The sequence below is a fragment of the Ceratotherium simum genome, chromosome 22 (assembly GCF_057802395.1).
Source record: "Ceratotherium simum simum isolate JZ-2026a chromosome 22, ASM5780239v1, whole genome shotgun sequence".
NCBI classification, from domain to species: Eukaryota; Metazoa; Chordata; class Mammalia; order Perissodactyla; family Rhinocerotidae; genus Ceratotherium; species Ceratotherium simum.
In genome coordinates this window covers 50230306-50251879 of record NC_141921.1, presented here as the reverse complement: position 1 = coordinate 50251879, position 21574 = coordinate 50230306, and the positions used below count along the sequence as shown (strand labels likewise).

The window sequence follows — 21574 nt, the reverse complement described above, 5'->3', positions numbered from 1 at the left end:
AAAGCAAGCAGCTCCTCTTAGAATCAGCTAGCATTTCTTGTTTGATTCACTATGCCCTGCCTTCTTTAACAAGCATGTATTCCTTTGGCAATCAGGAAAAAAAGTTCTTTTTTTTCCTTTCTTAAAGAAAGTCTTCCCTTCCCATTTGTGTAATGGACTCAAACAGCGTTTGCCATCCCTGTATTGTGCAAAGAAATTAGCACAGCAGGCAGCTTCAGAGACAACGTCAGTGCAGAGGTGTGTGCAGAGTGCTGTGCAGCTCAGCTGCTCTCCTGGGGGATGGTCCACTGTGGGCGCCATGAGTCACGTGAAAGGCCACGAGTGCAAACTGAGGTGTGCTCAATGTAAGAACCACACTGAATTCTCAAGACTTAGTACAAAAGAAGGAATGTAAAACAATAAAAATATTTATTAATTATATGCTGAAATAACAGTTTTAATACATTGGTTTAGATACAGTTTGTTAAATATTAATTCCACCTATTTCCTTTCACATTTTTAAATTCCACACGTGGCTCACAAGATAGCCCTGTCCCTTAGGAAGAGGACTGCCTGCACTTTACACTGTAATTGGATCTAAAAAATGGGAAAAGATGCAACATCGACTTTCAGCCTTTATTTTTTCCAAATTTGGATGTCTGTCACCTATGCCATATAAACTTTATCTGCTATGAACAGATCAAATATATTGAGGATATGGTTTTTCCTGATAAATCCTCCTCTTTCTCTCACTCCTCGTATCAACAGTCTGAGAAGAGAAACACCTAACTTGTATTGAATGTTTCTCTAGATAATATTCATTAAAAGCACTGCCTCACAAAATCGGAGGAGAGCAGGATGCATTCCTTTTAGGCTGCTCCTCCTCCCTTTTTAAAGATTTTATTTATTTATTTATTTTCCCCCAAAGCCCCAGTAGATAGTTGTATGTCATAGCTGCACATCCTTCCAGTTGCTGTATGTGGGACACCGCCTCAGCATGGCCAGAGAACCAGTCCGTCGGTGCACGCCCGGATCCGAACCCGGGCCGCCAGCAGCGGAGTGCGTGCACTTAACCCCTAAGCCACGGGGCCTGCCCATCTTCCTCCCTTTTTAAAAGTTCATGGGCTCTGCAATGGAACATTATACACCAGTGACAGACTGGAATTTAACATTTTAGAACTCTGTGAATGTTCTTCTTTGTACAGGCAGTTGAATTATGCGTAGTTGTTTTTATCTTCAATTAGATGTATCTGCTCTAATAGCCTATCCAATCAAAAGTTGTAGACTGCAATAACCATCCCTAGGGAACATCTCTTTTCAAAATTAAGAACAAATCAGGCACACCTAAAATACTTTCTATTGTTGTTGCTAAAACCCTTATTTATTTACTTATTTTTTTTGCCCTGAGCTAACATCTGTTGCCAATCTTTTTCCTTTTTTTTCACCTCTCCGCAAAGCCCCAATGCATGGTCGTATATCCTAGTTGTAAATCCTGCTAGTTCTTCTACGTGAGCCGCCACCACAGCATGGCAACTGACAGATGGGTGTGGTTCCACGACCGGGAAATGAATCCGGGCTGCCAAAGCGGTGAGAACACCGAACTTTAACCACAAGACCATCAGGGCTGGCTGTAAAACTCTTATTTTTAAACAAGTTTCCTGCCCTCAACTGAACAGTCACAGAGGAGGGAGGCAGACACCACACTCTATTCTATATAGTGACCCAAAGAATTTCACGAAGCTAATTCCCAAAGTTAAGAAAAAAATGTACAGAAAGATGTTTATAAATTCCATGGAAACATTTTATGTATATTCAAATAACGATATACCATAAAACAAAATACTGAAAATAATGTACTAGGCCAAATATATGAACAATTAGTATATCCTGGGCTAATTAAGATTCAATTTCAATTTAAAACATTGAATAATTACTCTGTAACCCATCTTCCTAAAACAGATAACACTTGATCTGAAATCCAAATGATTAATAAAACTAAACACATATGTAGCTACGTACTCTAATTTGATTTTTAAGCTGTTCAGCCTCCTGCCGTAATTGGTCAAGTTCACTCATCTTCTGATCTTGGTGCTCTTCGATGCCAAAGAATCTGAGATCTGAAACAGAAATACAAGCACAAAAAATTAAACAATGGTTGAGCAATTTAACGAAGCCAGTGAGAAAAAGAAATTGAAATTTTAAGACCTATAGTTTCATTATAAATCAGAACACTTTTCTTTAGCATTCAGCAGAACTTATAAAATGCCTACCAAAGGCTGGGTTAATAAAATATAATTACTATTATTCACTAGATTTGTACAATGTTGTACAAATTGTTCACTAGTTGTACAATTTGTACAACGTCTAATAGACTATTCAAAAGATAGTAGTGGGTTGAAAAAGGAAAAATCTGTTGGGAAGTGTTTTTCATGAAGGATCTGGGTCTCACTATAAATCCAAGAATCTAAGACTGATGTTTAGAACAGCTCTCACAAGAAAACCCAGGGGTAGTTAGTTCAGGAAATGGGGTACAGGGGCAACCTGGCAACCCAGTACCTCAAAGCCACATCAATGATCTTGATCCCATGACCACCCAGAAGATGTCAGAATGTTCACACAGCAATTCTAAAAGGACTCAGTGTGGTGTCCAGCAGGCCTCTGGTTCAGGGACAACTCGCTCTCCCACAAAAATGGGCCCTGGGATCCTAGTAGACTCAGGGACAACACTTCAATCCTTACAGGTACAGGCCAAACGAGGCTCAGTACAAGCAGTCTGCTGCCCACTCTTGACCCTGCCCCACCCCCAGTCTCATAGATAGTATTCTTGAAATCAGAGTCAAAATGAAATCATTCTGTTAAACAAGAGACTTATTTTCCCAAGAGAATGTCATAATTGGAAGTTTCATTTCCAATTCAAGACGATGGCTGTTAAGTCAATTATAAACATGACCAACTTATCACAAAGCTGAAGATACAATTACCAACATCTTTTAATCACTTAAGAACACAATCAGCTCCCACATGCAAAGACGGCTCATGCAAGGGGCTCAATTTCCTATGCAAACACAAAAGGGAAAATTTTCCATCATAGATTTCGTGTAAAAATCATAGGGTTGATATAATATACACCAAATATTTAATTAACAGTAGTTGTTTACTTTCGTAAAAGGGAAACATATGTGGGAGAAATTATCTGGATGACCTAAAAAGCATACTTGTTAAAGTCCCTAGTCTAGATAAACTTTCCTATTCTGCACAAAAGCATTCAAAATAATTGTTACATGGTTTATATTACAGAAACTTGATGTATGTTTATTGATGAAAACAAAAATATCTTTCCCAATAAAAAGCATCTTTAAAATGTGTGTGAGTTCTTGCTCTCCCCATGCCCCCCAGGCCACGTGCATTCACAGCCGTAAATGCTGCTCACTGCTGGGCAGACGAGGCAGGAGGCAGAAAAGGCGAGTGCAGTCCGTGCTGGACCCCCCCAGAGTCATTGCAAGTCACTAGCACCGACCCTAAATGAAAGTCCACAGAACTGCCAGGAGAAGCCTATGGGGGATGGGGCTATGACGTGAAGCCGAGGCATCTCTAGCCAGAGCACAGTAAAAGGCAGGGCCTGCTGCTCTTTGGGAAGGCAACACATGGTGACACAGTTTCAGAAATATTTCTGACCAAAACAGTTGTTTCTAAAGGCATTACTTTAAGTAGGTGTCATAAGCATGTGGAAAGCTTCACTAATGCAGAATACCTTAAACCTCCCGGGACAAATGGAGCATCAGTGAAGTCAGATGTGGGAGACCCTACACTACAGATGTTTTATCTTATGGGATAGCACTGGTTAATTCTCTCTCTAGTTTTCACATATAAACTCTAAGGACTGCCATTTATGAATATTAATGTACGAAATAATAACAGTGCCAAGAGAATATGAAATAATTTTTAAAACAGGAAGCTGTGATGACGTGTTTTCTACACTCATGGACTGCCTTGCATTCCTTCTGCCAGCCCAGGCATCCAACTACCATTCACATATATTTTATACATGATCAAATTACATTACGTGGACAATTCTGCAGAGTTAGGGGTAGTTTCATTCCATCAACAGCCCCTCCACCCCCAACATTGGAGACTCGTTCTTAGGCTGTAAAGAAGCTACTTTATTCAATCCTTCCAAAATCAGTGTGAAGAAAAATACAGCTAACATTGTCATGAGGCACACTGAATTAAACTGTTAATTTTAGTCAACAAACATAACTTCTGACCCTAATTTAAACACTAAAAAGCTAAGCTAATTTTTAAAGTAATGACTAAAACCAACCAACTCCTAGGATATAGGTAAACAAGAAGTACTTTCTGAGACACTGGGTGGGGGTCTTCAGGTAAAGACCTAAATTTCATTAGTTGGGATAACTTCTGAGATCCTAAATTTAAATATTTCTTTTATTTTTTTTAATTTATTTTTTTGTGCGAGGAAGACTAGCCCTGAGCTAACATCCGTTGCCAATCCTCCTCTTTTTGCTGAGGAAGACTGGCCCTGGGCTAACATCCGTACCCATCTTCCTCTACTTTATATGGGACACCGCCACAGCACGGCTCGACAAGCGGTACATCAGTCTGCGCCTGGGATCCAAACCTGCGAGCCCCGGGCCGCCACAGCGGAGTGCGCTCACTTAACCACTACACCACCGGGCCAGCCCCATAAATATTTCTTTTAATAAGATGTTCTTTTTTACATATTATAGAACAATACATATATGATAATCACCCAGCCATACTGGTTTAAACTAGAGAAATGAATTCACTGAAACCCTAAGTATCTTTAAAATGAGAAGCTCCATTTAACTCAGTTACCTCACAAAATTTCAGAAGCAATAATACCAATATTTGATGACTTTAATCTTTAGTCACAAGCAAAGAGAACAAAACTCGATCTATTTCTCTTCCATCCATAAATAGCATAAATTAAATACCGCCTTTTGATTCCAGCTCCCTCTATAATCTGGCCACATTTGAATCTCAACTAAGAGACTAAAAATTCAAGTCTGTCAATTTCAGAGTATTTCTATTTCTACTAGCAATAAAAATAAGAGTCCTGTAAGACCCTATCTAATCTATACAAACAGTCTGGTGAGAAAGAGAAACCCTACTGTTAGGCACTTAAAAATTTTTTAAATTACATTCTCTGTCTCCGTGTCAAAGGTGTATTTTCTAAAATCAAATCTGGAAAAGGTTTTTGTAGACCAACTTTCACTGATGAAGGGACACCCCAGGTGCCCCGCACGCAGGCCTCGGTGGCCCTGGGTTCACTCTGGCAGGCACTGTCCAGGACCACCTTGGTGTGGTGTGCGCACACGTCCACAGAAGGACGTTCCCCTTCACCCCGAGCTAACAGACACTGCAGCCACCCCACAGGATGAGTATGGAGAGATCGCACACCACCACCATCACAGAAAGTCAGGCCGTCAACATTCCCCTAAAGAGAAACTGGCATTGGGGCCGGGCCCCTGGCGTAGCGGTTAAGCGCATGCTCTGCTGTTGGCGGCCCGGGTTCGGATCCCGGGCGCACACCGACGCACTGCTTGTCAGGCCATGCTGAGGTGGCATCCCACCTAAAGTGGAGGAAGATGGGCACGGATGTTAGCCCAGGGCCAGTCTTCCTCAGCGAAAAAAGAGGAGGATTGGCATTGGATGTCAGCTCAGGGCTGACCTTCCTCACAAAAAAAACAAAGAGAGAGAAACTGGCGTCTACGGACGGCAAGCAGCACATGCTCACGTACGCAGAACTGACAGGAAGGACGACCTCCTAATCCCACAAAGTAAGCGCCCACCCCAATGCTCTTCCACGAAGACGCAGTAAGTGAAATAAACGAGGGACAGAAGAGGGCACAAATGATGACACTTTTCGTGTATAAAAAAGGACAAACATCCATGCTAATGTAAGCAATCTTTTTCCTACATACACAAGAAAATGTTAACTGGTTATTTTCGGAGAAAGATACAGGAATAGTGAGGCAATTTTTATTTTTCACATTATCTTTTATATATTTTTTTTCTTTTTTCAAAAAAGTTAACAGGTTATCTGGGCCCTAGAACTAAGAAGCATTCACAATTTTCCCCCATACTTTTCAGTTTAAAAAACTTTTTACTCGGGCCGGCCCCGTGGCTTAGCGGTTAAGTGCGCGCGCTCCGCTGCTGGCGGCCCGGGTTTGGATCCCGGGCGCGCACCGACGCACCGCTTGTCCCGCCATGCTGAGGCCGCGTCCCACATACAGCAACTAGAAGGATGTACAGCTATGACATACAACTATCTACTGGGACTTTGGGGGAAAAAGAGGAGGAGGATTGGCAATAGATGTTAGCTCAGAGCCAGTCTTCTTCAGCAAAAAGAGGAGGATTAGCTCGGATGTTAGCTCAGGGCTGATCTCCCTCACAAAAATAAATAAATAAATAAAATTAAAAATATTAAAATAAAAAACTTTTTACTGGAATGAACTATTATTACATAACACTAAGAAGAATAACGAAGACAGTATAAAAATCTGGTGAAAATGGTTATCATGTGTTAAATGAAAAATAAATTTGTGTGTAATAATTTTAGCTATTTTAAAAGAACAAAAATATACTTCATTTAAAAAAGAGACATTTAAAAAGACTAGTAGCATTTTTGTTAGAATTATTGGTCATATTTATATCTTCATTTTCCAAATAATGGTAACGCAGTTTCCATTACTTAGATAATAAAAAATGAATGTACATTTATAAAGTCTTACTTACATTTAATTGCTTTTGCTTTTCACTCTCCTTAGTCCCCCAAAGCCTCCTGGAAACCCCACCATCAGGTTTACGTGGCGTGGGTTCCTTCTCTCCTCCAGTGTCAAAGTCATAGTTAAGCTCTGGCCGAGCTGACTCAGCGCACGGACCCATCTAATCCACTAAGACAGGACCTGCTGAGAGCCTCACATCTGTTCTTCTTTATGACCCACATCTGCCATTAGCTTTTATTTAGAACTTCTGTTTTGGAAATACTCTTCAGAGAAAGTTAAATAACTTAAAAGCAAGTATGTGAAGTGATCTGCCCCTACATTAGATTATATCTAACATCTTTTTAAGTCAAAGTGTTAACATAGTTTTTTTATTCAAATATTTTCCATTTGCAATATAATGTGCTTCCAGTGGCTTCCCCATCACTTCCTGATAAGTGTAGCACCATCTCCCTCTAATCAAGACCCTTGTAAAGCCTAGGAAGGACACTTCAGTGGTGCCCCCAGCACTCCACTGTTATTATGCAGTCACTAACAACCACACTCAGGCTGCAAGTTTGCTAATGACAAAATGAGGTGACTGTATCAAAAATAATTCCAAGTTCTGGTTCTGTTACATATAAGGAATATGACTTTCACTAAATCACTTTTCACTCTGGTCGGTTTACTGCAAAATAAGAATGGTGTTATCTACATCACAGGGCTGCAATGAAAATTAAAGGAGACAATTGGAAGGTGCTCCGTAAGCCTTTCAGTGATTAGACTATGAAGTACATCTTCCAACAGAGCAGCCGCAATCCGTACACGTGGTCTCAGGGCCAACAGGACATCAGCCACTGGCATGCCCTTGGGCCTCCCATACACCTCTGAAACTTCCTCCTAAATCAAAACCATGCACACTGAGCATCCCATGTCATGTGGGGCAGAAGTTGGCTCACCTGCTCAGCCACACAAGTACCACACCTCACCTCCAAGACAAAGCAGCATTTCAAGAGACAGGAGTTTGCATGAGGAATTTAAACCAATTTCATCAGCTTTTCTATTTTTCTTCCATCCCAAATCCAAGTTAATCTCCCAAATTAAGACAGTGCAAATCCAAAGGGCAATAGAAAGTACTCAAGACCTCCTTCTGTTACACACTATTCTAACAATACTATGAGCAATACAGGGCAGCAAGACAAAGACATCATGATCAATAAAGGGTATCATTGCTAAAGTTGGTGCAGAGTGATGCACACTGTGGATACTCCATCCAACACGACTTACCCATAGCCTTCCCTGTCATTGAAAGGTATATGATGACATTTAAGAATAAAATGACATGTCTGAATTTCACTTTAAAACAACCAAGGAGGAGGGATATAGGCGAGGGCAGATAAAAGCAAAACTGGTCGTAATTGTTTTAGTTTGGTGATGGAGTTCCATGTACTATTTGTTAACTTTTGTATATATTTCAATTTTCCATTAAAACAGTTCTAAAATATGTTAGAGACTTTGGATCTTGATTCAAAATCCAAATGTACAGACTTTTCAGAGAAAATCAGGAAAATTGGAATATGGTCTGGGTATCTGATAACACGAAGGAGTTACTCTTCTTTTGTTTGGTATCATAATAAGAAAAAAGTCTTAACTGTTAGAAATACTTCTTACTTATGAGTGGAATGATAGGATTTTAGGATTTGTTTTAAAACAAATGTTTTAAAACACTCCAAGATAGGAAGGAAGGAGAAAGGAGATTAAGCAAAATTGGCAAAATTCTGTAAATGTTGGAGCTGGGTGATTACATAATATTCTGTTTTTATATATGTATGAATATTCTCTTTATAAATTTTTTAGAGAGTCAATGTTTCTTGATATGGTTTGACTACATTATAAGCATGTATTAAATTTGTTATAAATCTCTTGGTTTTAAAAGTATGGGAGCACAGGCATCTCATGAGCAGATAATGTCATGTTTTGACATTTTCTTCTGCAATGAGATGGATCGTCCTGCCACTTTAGCTGGTTGGTTGTGAGGGTTCAACCCCAATAATTCCCAAATTTGTCTGAACAACTGAATGGTCGGCCTTGGAGGCTTATATACCCATGTTTCAAAAGTGATAAAAATTAATATTAAGTTTTGATAACACATTACCACTATATCAGCTTCTATGAAGTAGCAGATATCAGAATATCCAAGGAAATAAAAAGTAAACCATAAATAGTTTTCATATGGGTAACCAGATGACAATGAAGACGAAGATACGAAATCAAATTACATATTAAATTCTTATTTAGCTCTGTTTTAAAGTACCCAGCAAATTTTTACCTATGTTATTTGAAACCTGACATGGGTGTATTACATTTTATTAGGATACAGTATATTTAAATAAGTCTTCCCTCAACATCTAAGATATCTCATGAGATTTTCCTGTTTCTGAATTTTCTGATGCAAATTTTAAAAGAAAACTCACAGCCCCTAACTTAGTTAAGTGGTTTACTTTTAGATAATGCGCACACAAGAGACTTTTACTTTTCACATTTTAAACTCACAGATAATGTAACATAATTTTCTTAACTTACTGTTTAACCCCAATTAAAGTGCCTCCCCTAAAGCCATAGAACAATGTGAAAATTTAATCATCCGCAGTGGAAGTAAATTTATAGAACAATCATATGAGTTCCGTAAACAGAAAAATAAGATACAAGAAACAATCTATACATAAAGTCAATACATCTATCAGCCCTACAAATGGTCTGACTCTCTGAGGCCCCCCGGCTGACCTTCTACAAGGGGGAGGAGAAGCCCCATTATTGCAGTTTACTACCTTTTAAAAATAAACATTCTTGTACTTTTCAAATCACAACAAAACCTACAGAGATAATTCATAAAGTCACTGAGAGCCAACTGCCACTTACACTCAAACTGAATTTGTGGGACCCTAACGTGTCATTCTAGGAAGTCCATGCTAAACCCAGACATCATTGCAGGGGAAAAGGCCCCAAGATGGTACTGTACTATGCAGATGTCTGCTGCCCTGTGATGGTGCCAGCACCACTCCAACATGTGCTTCCCTGGCTACCCAAGTGTCTGCCAGCCTCAAGTAAGAGAGGAGTCATACAGGGCCGGCCCTGTGGCTTGGTGGTTAAGTGCGCGCGCTGCAATGCTGGTGGCCCGGGTTCGGATCCCGGGTGCGCATTGAGGCACCACTTCTCCGTCCATCCTGAGGCCGAGTCCCACATACAGCAACTAGAAGGATGTGCAGCTGTGACATACAACTATCTACTGGGGCTTTGGAAGGAAAAAATAAAATCTTTAAAAAAAAAAAAAAAAAGAGAGGAGTCATACAGGCTTCTGTGCACCAAAAGGGATTTACTGTCTGACAAAATCAACGATGCCCCTGGTTAACAACAGGGAAGCAATCCAGCTCCACGGACAGACTACAGAACACAAAGCTTGTCTTATACACAAAAAGTAAAATAAATCATTTTTGATAAGATACCTCCACCCTCTCTATCCAGAGATGTGCCTAACCAAGGCAGCAATATCAATAACTGCAAATTCCAATTAGGGAGTAACAGCACTAATTACACTGGGAGGTCACGAAGCAGGTGGAAAGCGGCAGCTCAGGGAATGAGATGGAAAGACAAGGATGAGCCCGTGTGGGAGGAGGTACGAGCTGTCCTCCCCTACGTCACCTTTCCCTCTGGGATCTCAGGAAATGGCTAGTGCCCTTTTCTCCTTAGGTCTGGTGCCCCATGAAAACCCATCTGCTCTTCTGTCCTGCTCTCCCTCGGTGTCTAACCTTGTCAGCCTATGTCCTCTTTTTGCTTCTAGGGTTGAGCATAGAACCTAGCACATACTAGGTGATCAAAAATCGTTCAATAAATCCAACCCCTTCAAACTTGTTGAGGCCAAACAGGAAATCCCACTTTAATTATTTCTGAGCCCAACTTCACGTGTAATTGATGCAATCTAAGAAACAAATGGCACACACCCAGAAGGCAGGCCTAACAGGGAAAGGTGGTGGGGACTGGAAATCAACCACACACACCACGGAGGTGGCGGGCCTCCAAGCACCTCAGAGGGGCTATAACCCTCAAGTCTGGGGTAAGACTCTGCTTCCCGCCATGTCATCTGCACTCCATTATGTAGAGATAATCTTTGTTTTTACACTTACTTCCTGCAAACTATGATGAACACTATTGAAACTTGTTTTTATTGGCCTTTGCATGTCCAGCCCATCTGAGCAGGACTTGCTGGCTAGAGGCAGGGTGGTCACACGCAGTTGGGGTCACACGTATGGAGTTCCAGTCCTGGCTCTCTCATCACCAGGTGGTCTCCACTATGTTCCTAACCTCTCCCTGTCTTCATTTTTCAGTCAAAAAGTGGAGACAGTAAGAGTACCCACCTCACATGCTATGAGCATTCAATGAGAATCCACATGAGGCCCTTTAAACCTGACTGAGCCATAGTAAATGCTCACTAAACAGGACTTGTTATAAAAACGACTTTTAACCTGAAATGATCTCAGTAACAGAAAACTACCTCTTCCTTCACCTGCCACACATCCTGCCTAGAGTCAGTGGAGCAGGCCCTTTTGCAGAAATCAAGAATATGGGTAACAGTGCCAACCAGTATACAGGGGTTCACCAGGTGGAGCGCAGACCTGCTCATATTGCTTTCTAATTGCTCATTTAGTTTTTAAAACATCTTTATTGAAGTGTAGGTAACACAATAGCTATGTCCAAGTTGATACATTTTGACATATGTATACACCTCTGAAACCACCACCATAATTAAGATAATCTGCTTTCTGTCACTACACATTAGTTGCATTCTGTGGAATTTTATATACATGGAATCATACAGTATGGACTTTCTCATGGTCTGGCTTTCTCACTCATCATTATTTTTTTTTTAATTTTATTTATTTATTTATTTTTTCCCCCAAAGCCCCAGTAGATAGCTGTACGTCATAGTTGCACATTCTTCTAGTTGCTGTATGTGGGACGCAGCCTCAGCATGGCCAGAGAAGCGGTGCGTCGGTGCACGCCTGGGATCCGAACCCGGGCCGCCAGCAGCGGAGCGCGCGCACTTAACCGCTAAGCCACAGGGCCAGCCCCATCATTATTATTTTGAGATTCATCCATGTTGTTGCATGTACAAGTCTTTATATGAACACCTGCTTTTCTGTCTTTTGGGTAAACACCTAGAAGAGGAATGGCTAGATCATAGATGGTAGGCATATGCTTAACATTTTAAGAAATTGCCAAACTGTTTCCAAAATGGATGCACTGCCATGAGAGTTTGGACACATCCCCATCAGCACTTGGTATGAACGGTCTTTTTTATTTTAGTCCTTCTAATAGATGGATAGTGGCACCTCATTGTGGTTTGAATTTGCATTTCCATGATGGCTAATGATTTTGACCATCTTTTCATGGGCTTATCTGCTATGTCTATATATTCTCTGGAGAGGTGTCTATTCAATTCACTTGCTTTTTTTATTGGATTGTTTTCTTAATATTGAATTGAGAATTTTTTACTTATTCTGGATACAAGTCATCTAAAAGACATGTGATCTGCTAATATTTTCTGCCAGTCTGTGGCTTGTCTTTTCATTCTCTTAACAGTGTCTTTGAAAGAGCAGAAGTTTTTAATTTTGATGAAGTCCAATTTATAAATGTTCTCTTCCATGGATTATGTCTTTGATGTCGTAATTAAGAAATCTTTGCCTAACTCAAAGTCTCAGTGATTTTCTGTGTTTTCTTTTAGAGGTTTTCTAGTGTTAGATTTTATATTTAGGTCTATGATTCATCGTGAGTTAATTTTTATCTCTGATGTCAAGTTCACCTTTTGCATATAGATACCCAATTGTTCAAGCACCTAATTCATTCAATTTGGTTTCAATTTTTAATTTAAAATTATTTCAACTTACAAAGAGTTGCAAGAATAATACACAGAAGTGTATACCCTCACCCAGATTCACCGACCCGTAACATTAACACTTGCTTTACTACTCCATTTATACAAACTTTATACAAACATTGGGATTTTTGTCCTGAATCATGTGGCCTCACCTTTATCTCTATCATCAGCTAATATTCCAAATAAGATTTGATTTGGAAAAAGGGCTCTCCTGCTTTCTAATGAAAAAGGTTGGAGAAATACTGCTCTTGTCCAGAACGTGAACCATAATCTCTGGGACCTTAGCCCTTCCTGCTGAACACTAGATGGAGCCTTTTAAGAAAACATCCTTCTTCAGGATCAATTTGTTCTAAAAACCAACTTTGGGCTTAAAAAAGAGAGATGGGCAAAACTGTAACAAAAACCAGGTTATTAAAAAAAGAAACCCAGAGGAAATTTAAATATTGTACTTTAAAAACTGAAAGGATCAATTACATCAAAATTACCTTAATTCAGAAGTGCTTCTGGTCTGGTCTCCAATACATGTAAAATTGTCTGCAACAGACAGAGAAAAGGCTATATTTGCATTGCATTCAGGTTGTGAGGAAAAATATTCCATACATTTTAAGGAGCACATAAATCCATCCCCTTTCCCTATCACCATTTCTCGCCCAAAATTTCTTTACTTAGTACTTTGTATTAACTTAGTATTTAGTTTTTCAGTGTGGAAAAGAAGAAATCTGATCTCAATTTCTTTTTTAAAAAGTCCTTAGAAATGCCTCAGGGAAAATACCTTGTATTAAAGTATTGGGGGGAAGAGGTGTTTAGAATCCTGCTACTAGAAAAATTATAGTAACAACAAGAAAAAAAAAAATCACAGCAGTTACAACAAGGAAAAAAAAAAAGTCACAGCAATTCAAGAAGCTTCTTAAGAGCAATCTCACCCAGACATTCCCATTTGACATGTAGTGGATCTCATCTGAATCTCAAAGAGGTTGCTGGCTAACTGTCTCCTAAGTGCTGGCAAGTCCATATGGGACAGTTCAGTCGTCCCTCTGTCCCACTCCTGCTGCCTCGGTGCCATGCGAAGCCTTGGACCTGGTGATCAGGAAGCAGTCTGCAAGGGCTGCAAGAGCAGCAGACGTCACAACGGAGCCTCTCAATCCTCCTCTCACCAGACTGCAGCCAGAACTCAAGTCTATTTCAGTCCAGATTTCTTCTGAAACGTCTGCTTGTTCTTTCAATGTCTGCTTGTTCTTTCCCAGAAACTAAGTTTCAAAACATTTAAATGTTTTTATAATCTTTCCAAATTAAACTTTGTGTGACACACCACTTTTGGATGTTTCACAGGTTACCACCTGCCTACTGATTCATTCACTATCTTGTGAGTCTACAAACTCACATGCACACATCTAATCTGGGGGTCACAAGAGGTAACAACAAGCTGAAACGGCCCCCAGTGGACCCGTAAATTCTAAGGCATTTATTTAACAAAATAGTTTTATTTTGGAATTACGCTGCTTATGTTATAAGCAAGCACATGCTTTTCTAGCAGTAAAAGTGGGTGTGGAAGGAAAACAGTTTAGCGGTTCTTCAAAAAGTTAAACAAAATTACCACATAACCCAGCAATTCTACTCCTAGGTATATACCCAAAAGACAGGTATACTCAATAGACAGCACACCTATGTCCACAGCAGCCCTATTCACAATAGCCAAAAGGTGGCAACATCCCAAATGTCCATCAGTGGGTGAATGGATAAACAAAATGTGGCATATCCACACAATGGAACATTATTCAGCCATAAAAAGGAATGAAGTACTGACACATGCTACAGTGTGGATGATCCCTGAAATCATTATGCTCCGTGAAGAAACTAGACACAACAAGTCACGTTATTGCACAGTTCCATTCACATGAAATATACAGGATAGGCGAATCCACAGAGACAGAAAGCAGTGGTTGCCAGGGGCTCTGTGTGCACACACGCCTGTGATGAACAACTGCTCAACGGGTACCAGGTTCCTTCTGAGGTGATGAAAGTGTTCTGGGGTTAGGCAGAGGTAGTGATTTGCACAACATCAGAAATGTACTAAATGCCACTGAATTGTTCACGTTAAAATGGTCAGTTTTAGGGGCTGGCCCGGTGGCGTAGTGGTTAAGTTTGCGGGCTCTGCTTCAGCAGCCCAGGGTTCGCAGGTTCGGATCTTGGGCGTGGACCTACACACCGCTTATCAAGCCATGCTGTGGCGGGCATCCTACACATCAAGTGAAGGAAGATGGGCACGGATGTTAGCCCAGGGCCAATCTTCCTCAGGAAAAAGAGGAGGACTGGCAACAGATGTTAGCTCAGCACTAATCCTCCTCACCAAAATAAAAAAAGTCAGTTTTATATTATATGAATTTTACCTCAAAAAAGGGAGGGGGCAGGAGAAAGTGCTGTTAAAGTTACTTAAAAAAACAAAAAAACAGTGGATGTGGAAGCAGAAGTCAGAGACCACGGAAATTCACCAGTGAACCAGTGCAAACTGTGGCTTGCTTTCACAAACCCTCCGAGGGGAGCTCTTAGGAGTGTACACCCAAGGCTTCACCAAATTACCGAGTTTAAAAGCAGGGAATCTCAACCTCCACAACTGACATCTGAGATTGGATCATTCTCTGTGGTGGGGGGCTGTCTCATCTGCTGCAGGATATTCAGCAGCAGCCCTGGCCTCTACCTTTTATTTATTTATTTATTTGGTGAGGAAGATTGGCCCTGAGCTAACATCTGTGCCCATCTTCCTCTATTTTGTATGTGGGATGCCACACAGCACGGCTTAACGAGTGGTGTTTAGGTCTGCACCCGGGATCCGAACCCGCGAACCCTGGGCCACTGAAGCGGAGCGCATGAACTTACACACTAAGCCACTGGGCCGGCCCCTGGCCTATACCCTTTATCTATCTATCTGTCTACCTATCTATCTACCTACCTACCTACCTACTTACCTACCTACCTACCTATCTATTTTTGTGAGGAAGATCAGCCCTGAGCTAACATCCCTCCTCTTTTTGCTGAGGAAGACCAGCTCTGAGCTAACATCTATTGCCAATCTCCTCTTTTTTTTCCCCCAAAGCCCCAGTAGATAGTTGTATGTCATAGTTGCACATCCTTCTAGTTGCTGTATGTGGGACGCGGCCTCAGCATGGCCAGAGAAGCGGTGCGTTGGTGCGCACCCGGGATCCGAACCTGGGCCACCAGTAGCGGAGCGCACGCACTTAACTGCTAAGCCACGGGGCCGGCCCTGGCCTATACCCTTTAGATGTCAGTAGCACCCCTTTCCGTAGCTGTGACAACCAAAAATGTCTCCAGACACCATTAGATGTCCCTGGGGGGCAATATCAGCCCCAGGTGGGAGCTACTCCTTTAAAGTGATTGTCACAATTATCCCAATCACCAAATATAAATCCTTTCAGGTTTTTCCACATCAAGAGACAGGCAGGAAAAATAAAAATAGTCAGAAAAATGTATCTATGCCTAGATTGCCTTGCAGTTCAAGGCATGAAACAAAGTTCAAGTTCCCTAAAGTTTCTGTGGAAGAAGGAAAGAGGGAGCCAACCCCCAGAGAACATTTCCCTACCCTCCAGCTCACAGGGGCCACCAAACCACCTCAGCCTGGATTCACATGTAGAGTTGTCTGGACTTATGTCTGGCTAAAAATAAAATCCAAGCAGGGCTCTTTTTCTGTCTACATAGCCCACAAAACCCAGCACAGAGGATAAGACCACTATCCCAGACAGCAGCACACATTAATGTGATCCTAAACCAGGAGCCCCACCTTTACAGAAAACCAGGAAAACTGGGGATTTAACCAAATCCAAGCCTAAGCTTCATCATGCTACTAGGCCTCCTGGAGCAAAAGGCACAGTGGGAAGGTGGGCCGCAGCTTTTGACTCATGAGGGCTGACAACACTAGACCACTGAGTCTGGCTGACAGGGCACCCAGGTCCCCATGGAGCAGGGGGCAGTGCCTGGCCAGCGAGTCAGGAGAAAAGACGGTTCCTGGGTGGGCAGGAAGGCCACCCCACAGTTACTCTGAAGCCTAGCCATGAGGGGTGCTGCTTTAGAAGTGCAAGTAAGGGGTGGCATGAGTACACGCTGAATTGTTCTGTATTTAACCTTTTTAGGAAGCAACCCACAAGGGAAGCTGGGGGAAGAAGGGAAGCTAAGGAAAGATAAAGACATAAAATTCAAGAAAAAGGTTAATTTATAGACCCATTTTTAGTCAAAACTTAAAATATGTAAAATATAATTCAAGTCATAGATTTAACATAGTAAATACAAATGCATCATCAATTTTATGAGCAAACTAAACATTTGTAATATTCCAAATGAACGACTCCTCACCCACGCAGACAACCCTGCTTTTAGACCATCTTCCTGTGGCCAGTGGCAGCCTGCTGGAAGGCCTGAGTCCTGCTGTCCCTCCCGCTGGTCTTCTGTAGACAGGTCTACCTATGCAAACCCATGAAGTGCAAAGCTTCCAGACCACTCCCTCACAGAAGCACCAGACTGCCGCACACCACATCCTTCCTTCCCAGCACCATCTCATCAGGTCGCCCGGCTAAAGTTCAAACACTGGTCTTTGAAGTCTACTTGATACCTTGGCTCTATTTTAAGGGATTTATGGGTCAAATCCCCTGAACTTCCACTCACTCAACAAATAACCTTTCAATGCCTATCACGTAAGACAGTGCTAGGTGCCAAAAGCACAAGTCAACAAAACAGGCATGGTTAGCCGCACACATGGGTCTTACAGTCCAGTGGAGAAAGCACGGAAATTATCCTACAATGCACAGACAGTAAAAAAGAGAGGGAGACTCTACCAATACAAGCTAAACTAATAAAACTCAAGAGGGGCTAGTTTCACATGGGCCTGTGTGATTTGAGCAAAGTCTGGGAAATATACGCACAGGAAGACTTGCACCACAGGCAAGCCAGGACAGGACTCCAAAGCTCAGGGAGGAAAGAGCTGAAGCAGAGCGTGCAGTTGACCCCCGCTCTGGAGTTGAGAGGGAAAGGCATGTATCAGTGCAGATCTCGTCTGGCCCTGCCTCCCAGCCGGGAGCAGAGAAGCCACTTGACAAAAGAGGGAGGGAGCTTTGGTGGACACCAAGCCGTTCTCAGTAACTGTGGGCACCATGGTACACTAAGCCAACGTGCCCAATAGCCAAGGTGGTTCTGTCTCCACAGCTGTATTAGGTTAAAGTCCTTCGAGCAGATTTCCAAAGATGGAACTATTATGTCAAAAATCAACTACCTTTTTAAGGCTCTTGCTAAAATCAACTGAGCCTGTTTTGACTGTCGAGTCGTTAATTTAGCAATATTAAATATTACTGTAATGAACATCTTTGTACAAATATATTCTAGTACATCATGAGGTTTTAAGTATCAAATGCTAGCATTTGTATGAGTATTGTTATTTCAGTATTTTTCAAAATCTAAAAACTCAATCCTCTTGAGACATACCTATAGAATTCCTCTACTGGCTGCATTAAAATTTCAAATCAAGCAAAGGTACACTTGTAGGGAATGATTTCTTCTATATCAATCTCAAGACAGAGAGAACACACCGGTGCACCATTACTTATCTGCAATTCTGAGAGCCCAAAACCAGACCAGAAAGACATAAGGGTATTAATCAGTCTTTATCCTATTCAGTGTGAACAGTCCTATGTTTTATCACAGGTTTTAAGGTGTCTGATTACAAGCCCTACTAGGGGTATTGTGCATATGTGCTATACACACCACTTTATCTTTCTAAAGGCTGAATTCCAGAACACATCCGACTCAGTTTTGCATAAAAGCCTGGGGGCTTGTAAGAGACAAAGTAAAGTTGTCACTTCTGATTAATCCTCTAGTTCAAAGACGTTCTGAATAAGTAGCACGTGAAATGATAATGTGAAGGAGGTCCCTTAGTCAAATTTAGGACAATCTGAGGATAAAAAGGAACAATAATTGGAATAGAATATATCTTACTGGAAAAAAAATGAACACATAAGTACACAATAACACTCAAATAATAAATAAATAGAAAGAAACAAGAGGAAATGTAAAGCTTTCTTATTTTTTTTAATTTAAAAGGGCAATTGTACATTTTTTAAATTCTTTTCTACATCTATCCTAATCAGAGTATCTCCTGTCTGTAGCCATATATTTTTTCTTTTTTTTTTTTTCAATTTATTGAGGTCATAATAGTTTATAACATTGTGAAATCTCAGTTGTAGATTATTATTTGTCAGTCACCAATATGTGCCCCTTTACCCCTTATGCCCACCTCCCAACCCCCTTCCCCTCTGGTAACCACTGATTTCTCTGCTTTGTCCATATATTTGTTTACTTCCACATATGAGTGAAATAATGCAGTGTTTGTCTTTCTCTGTCTGGCTTATTTTGCTTAACATAATACGCTCAAGGTCCATCCACGTTGTTGCAAATGGGATGATTTTGTCTTTTTTTATGGCTGAGTAGTATTCCATTGTATATATATATAGCACATCTTCTTTATCCATTCATCAGTCAATGGGCATTTGGGTTGCTTCCACATCTTGGCTATTGTGAATGATACCGCAGTGAACACAGGGGTGGATAAGTCTCTGAATTGTTGATTTCAAGTTCTTTGGCTAAACACGCAGTAGTGGAATAGCTGGGTCATATGGTATTCCTTTTTTTAACTTTTTGAGAAATCTCCATACTGTTTTCCATAGTGGCTATACCAGTTTGCATTCCCACCAGCAGTGTATGAGGGTTCCATTTTCTCCAAGTTCTCTCCAACATTTGTCGTTTTTTGTTTTGGTAATTATAGCCATTCTAACAGGCGTAAGGTGATATCTCATTGCAGTTTTGATTTGCATTTCCCTGATTAGTGATGTTGAACATCTTTTCATGTGCCTGTTGGCCATCTGTATGTCTTTGGAAAAATGTTCATATCCTCTGCCCATTTTTTGATCGGGTTGTTTGTTTTTTTGTTGTTGAGTTATATGAGTTCTTTACATATTCTGGAGATTAACTCCTTGTCATATATATGATTTTTAAATATTTTCTCCCAGTTGGCGGGTTGTCTTTTCCTTTTCTTCATGGTTTCCTTTGCCTTGCAGAAGCTCTTTAGTCTGAGGAAGTCCCATTTGCTTATTTTTTCTTTTGTTTCTCTTGCCTGAGTAGACATGGTATTCGAAAAGATCCTTCTAAGACCGATGTCCAAGAGTGTACTGCCTATATTTTCTTCTAGGAGTTTTATGGTTTCACGTAAGGTAGAGATTTCTTTACAGAGGAATGCAAACAAATGTAGAAAGAATGACAGATTTAGGACACCACCATAGGCCTCTAGAATAGTAACAGATGGATGCTAAAGTCAATGGGTGACAGTATGTTATGAGACATTCACAAAGTTTAAAAGTATCACTCATAGATTATTTCTTAATTATAAAAAAGGAAAAGTTATTACAATTAAGAGATCTGGTGGACACCACCTTAATCAAGCAATTAAACTTAGTATTACCAATAATGGAACAAATCAACATTAGGCATCTCATGATATGATAAAATGGGAAGTACAGGGGCCGGCCCCATGGCTTAGCAGTTAAGTGCGCGCGCTCCACTACTGGCGGTCCAGGTTCAGATCCCGGGCGCGCACCAATGCACCGCTTGTCCAGCCATGCTGAGGTGGCATCCCACATACAGCAACTAGAAGGATGTGCAACTATGACATACAACTATCTACTGGGGCCTTGGGGAGAAAAAGGGGAAAAAAAAAAAGGAGGATTGGCAATAGATGTTAGCTCAGGGCCGGTCTTCCTCAGCAAAAAGAAGATTGGCATGGATGTTAGCTTAGGGCTGATCTTCCTCACCAAAAAAAAAAAAAAAAAAAAAAAAAGAAGTACAGGTCATTCTACAGAGCATTTTTGCCATAAATGTTTTGCCTGAATCCAATCATGAGAAAACATTTATAAAAATCCAGGATGTGAGACATTACAAGTAATTGGCCTGAACTCCTCAAAAATGTGAATGTCATGACAGACAAAAAAGGTGGGAAGACTGCTCAACGTGTAGTGAGCCCAAGGAGACACGATAACTAAATATGTAACACATGAGCTCGAGTAAACCCTGAACATGAAAAAAGGGCATGAAGACACTGTGGGGAAAACTGAAAAAATTCGATGTGGACTTGGATGAAGCATTACTGAATCAATGTTAAAGCTCTGGGGTACAACGATATTATTGTGGATATGTAAAAGAATACCCTTGTTCTTGAGACGTGAGGCTGGAGCTGTAAGGAATCGCATACATGAAATCTACAACAACCAAATGGATCACCAAAAAGCACATATAGAGAGAAATAGAAAGAAAATGTGGCCCCCTCAAAATTACAAATTACTGAATCTTGGTGAAACGTACATAATGTTTACTGACCTATTCTTTCAACTGTCTGTAACTTCAAAAGTCATTCAAAATTAAAAGTTGGAGGGAGGAAAATACTGAGGTCAATAAAGGGCAAATATAAATTTAAAAAAATATATGTCCTTGAAGTTATCAAACAAAAGATGGGATGACTTGAAGGTAAAGTCAGAGAAAATTACTATATTTTATGACTATTTCTTGACTTTCCTCTGACCATTATAGTAAAAAAAGCTTCTTTAGTAGCTGGAAAACTTGGCACAATAATATGTTAATGATTTAACGACATGATCAATGCACTCTGATTTTTAAGAGTGTACTTTTAAAAACAGATGAATTAGGGGCCGGCCCCGTGGCTTAGCGGTTAGGTGCGTGCGCTCCGCTGCCGGCGGCCCGGGTTCGGGTCCCGGGTGCGCACCGAGGCACCGCTCCTCCGGCCATGCTGGGGCCGCGTCCCACGTGCAGCGACTGGAGGGATGTGCAGCTATGACAGACAGCTATGTACTGGGGC

The 21574-nt window shown here is 41.0% G+C and overlaps 1 protein-coding gene across 3 annotated transcripts in view; it reads right to left on the bottom strand.

Moving 5' to 3' along the window:
• The window catches only part of GNB1 (G protein subunit beta 1), an 81768-nt gene that overhangs the window by 24696 nt on the left and 35498 nt on the right, over window positions 1–21574 (bottom strand). Inside the window, exons 1-3 of one of the 3 annotated variants that reach the window (XM_087446993.1) lie at window positions 13578–13723; window positions 13140–13188; window positions 1999–2096 (exon numbers count right to left, since the gene is read on the bottom strand). In XM_087446993.1, the coding sequence (XP_087303119.1) occupies window positions 1999–2055 (57 nt within the window). In that variant the 5' untranslated portion in view covers window positions 2056–2096; window positions 13140–13188; window positions 13578–13723. Of the gene's footprint in view, window positions 1–1998; window positions 2097–13139; window positions 13189–13577; window positions 13724–21574 lie in introns of those variants that run through there. The other 2 variants (XM_087446992.1, XM_087446994.1) reach the window with 2 other exon arrangements.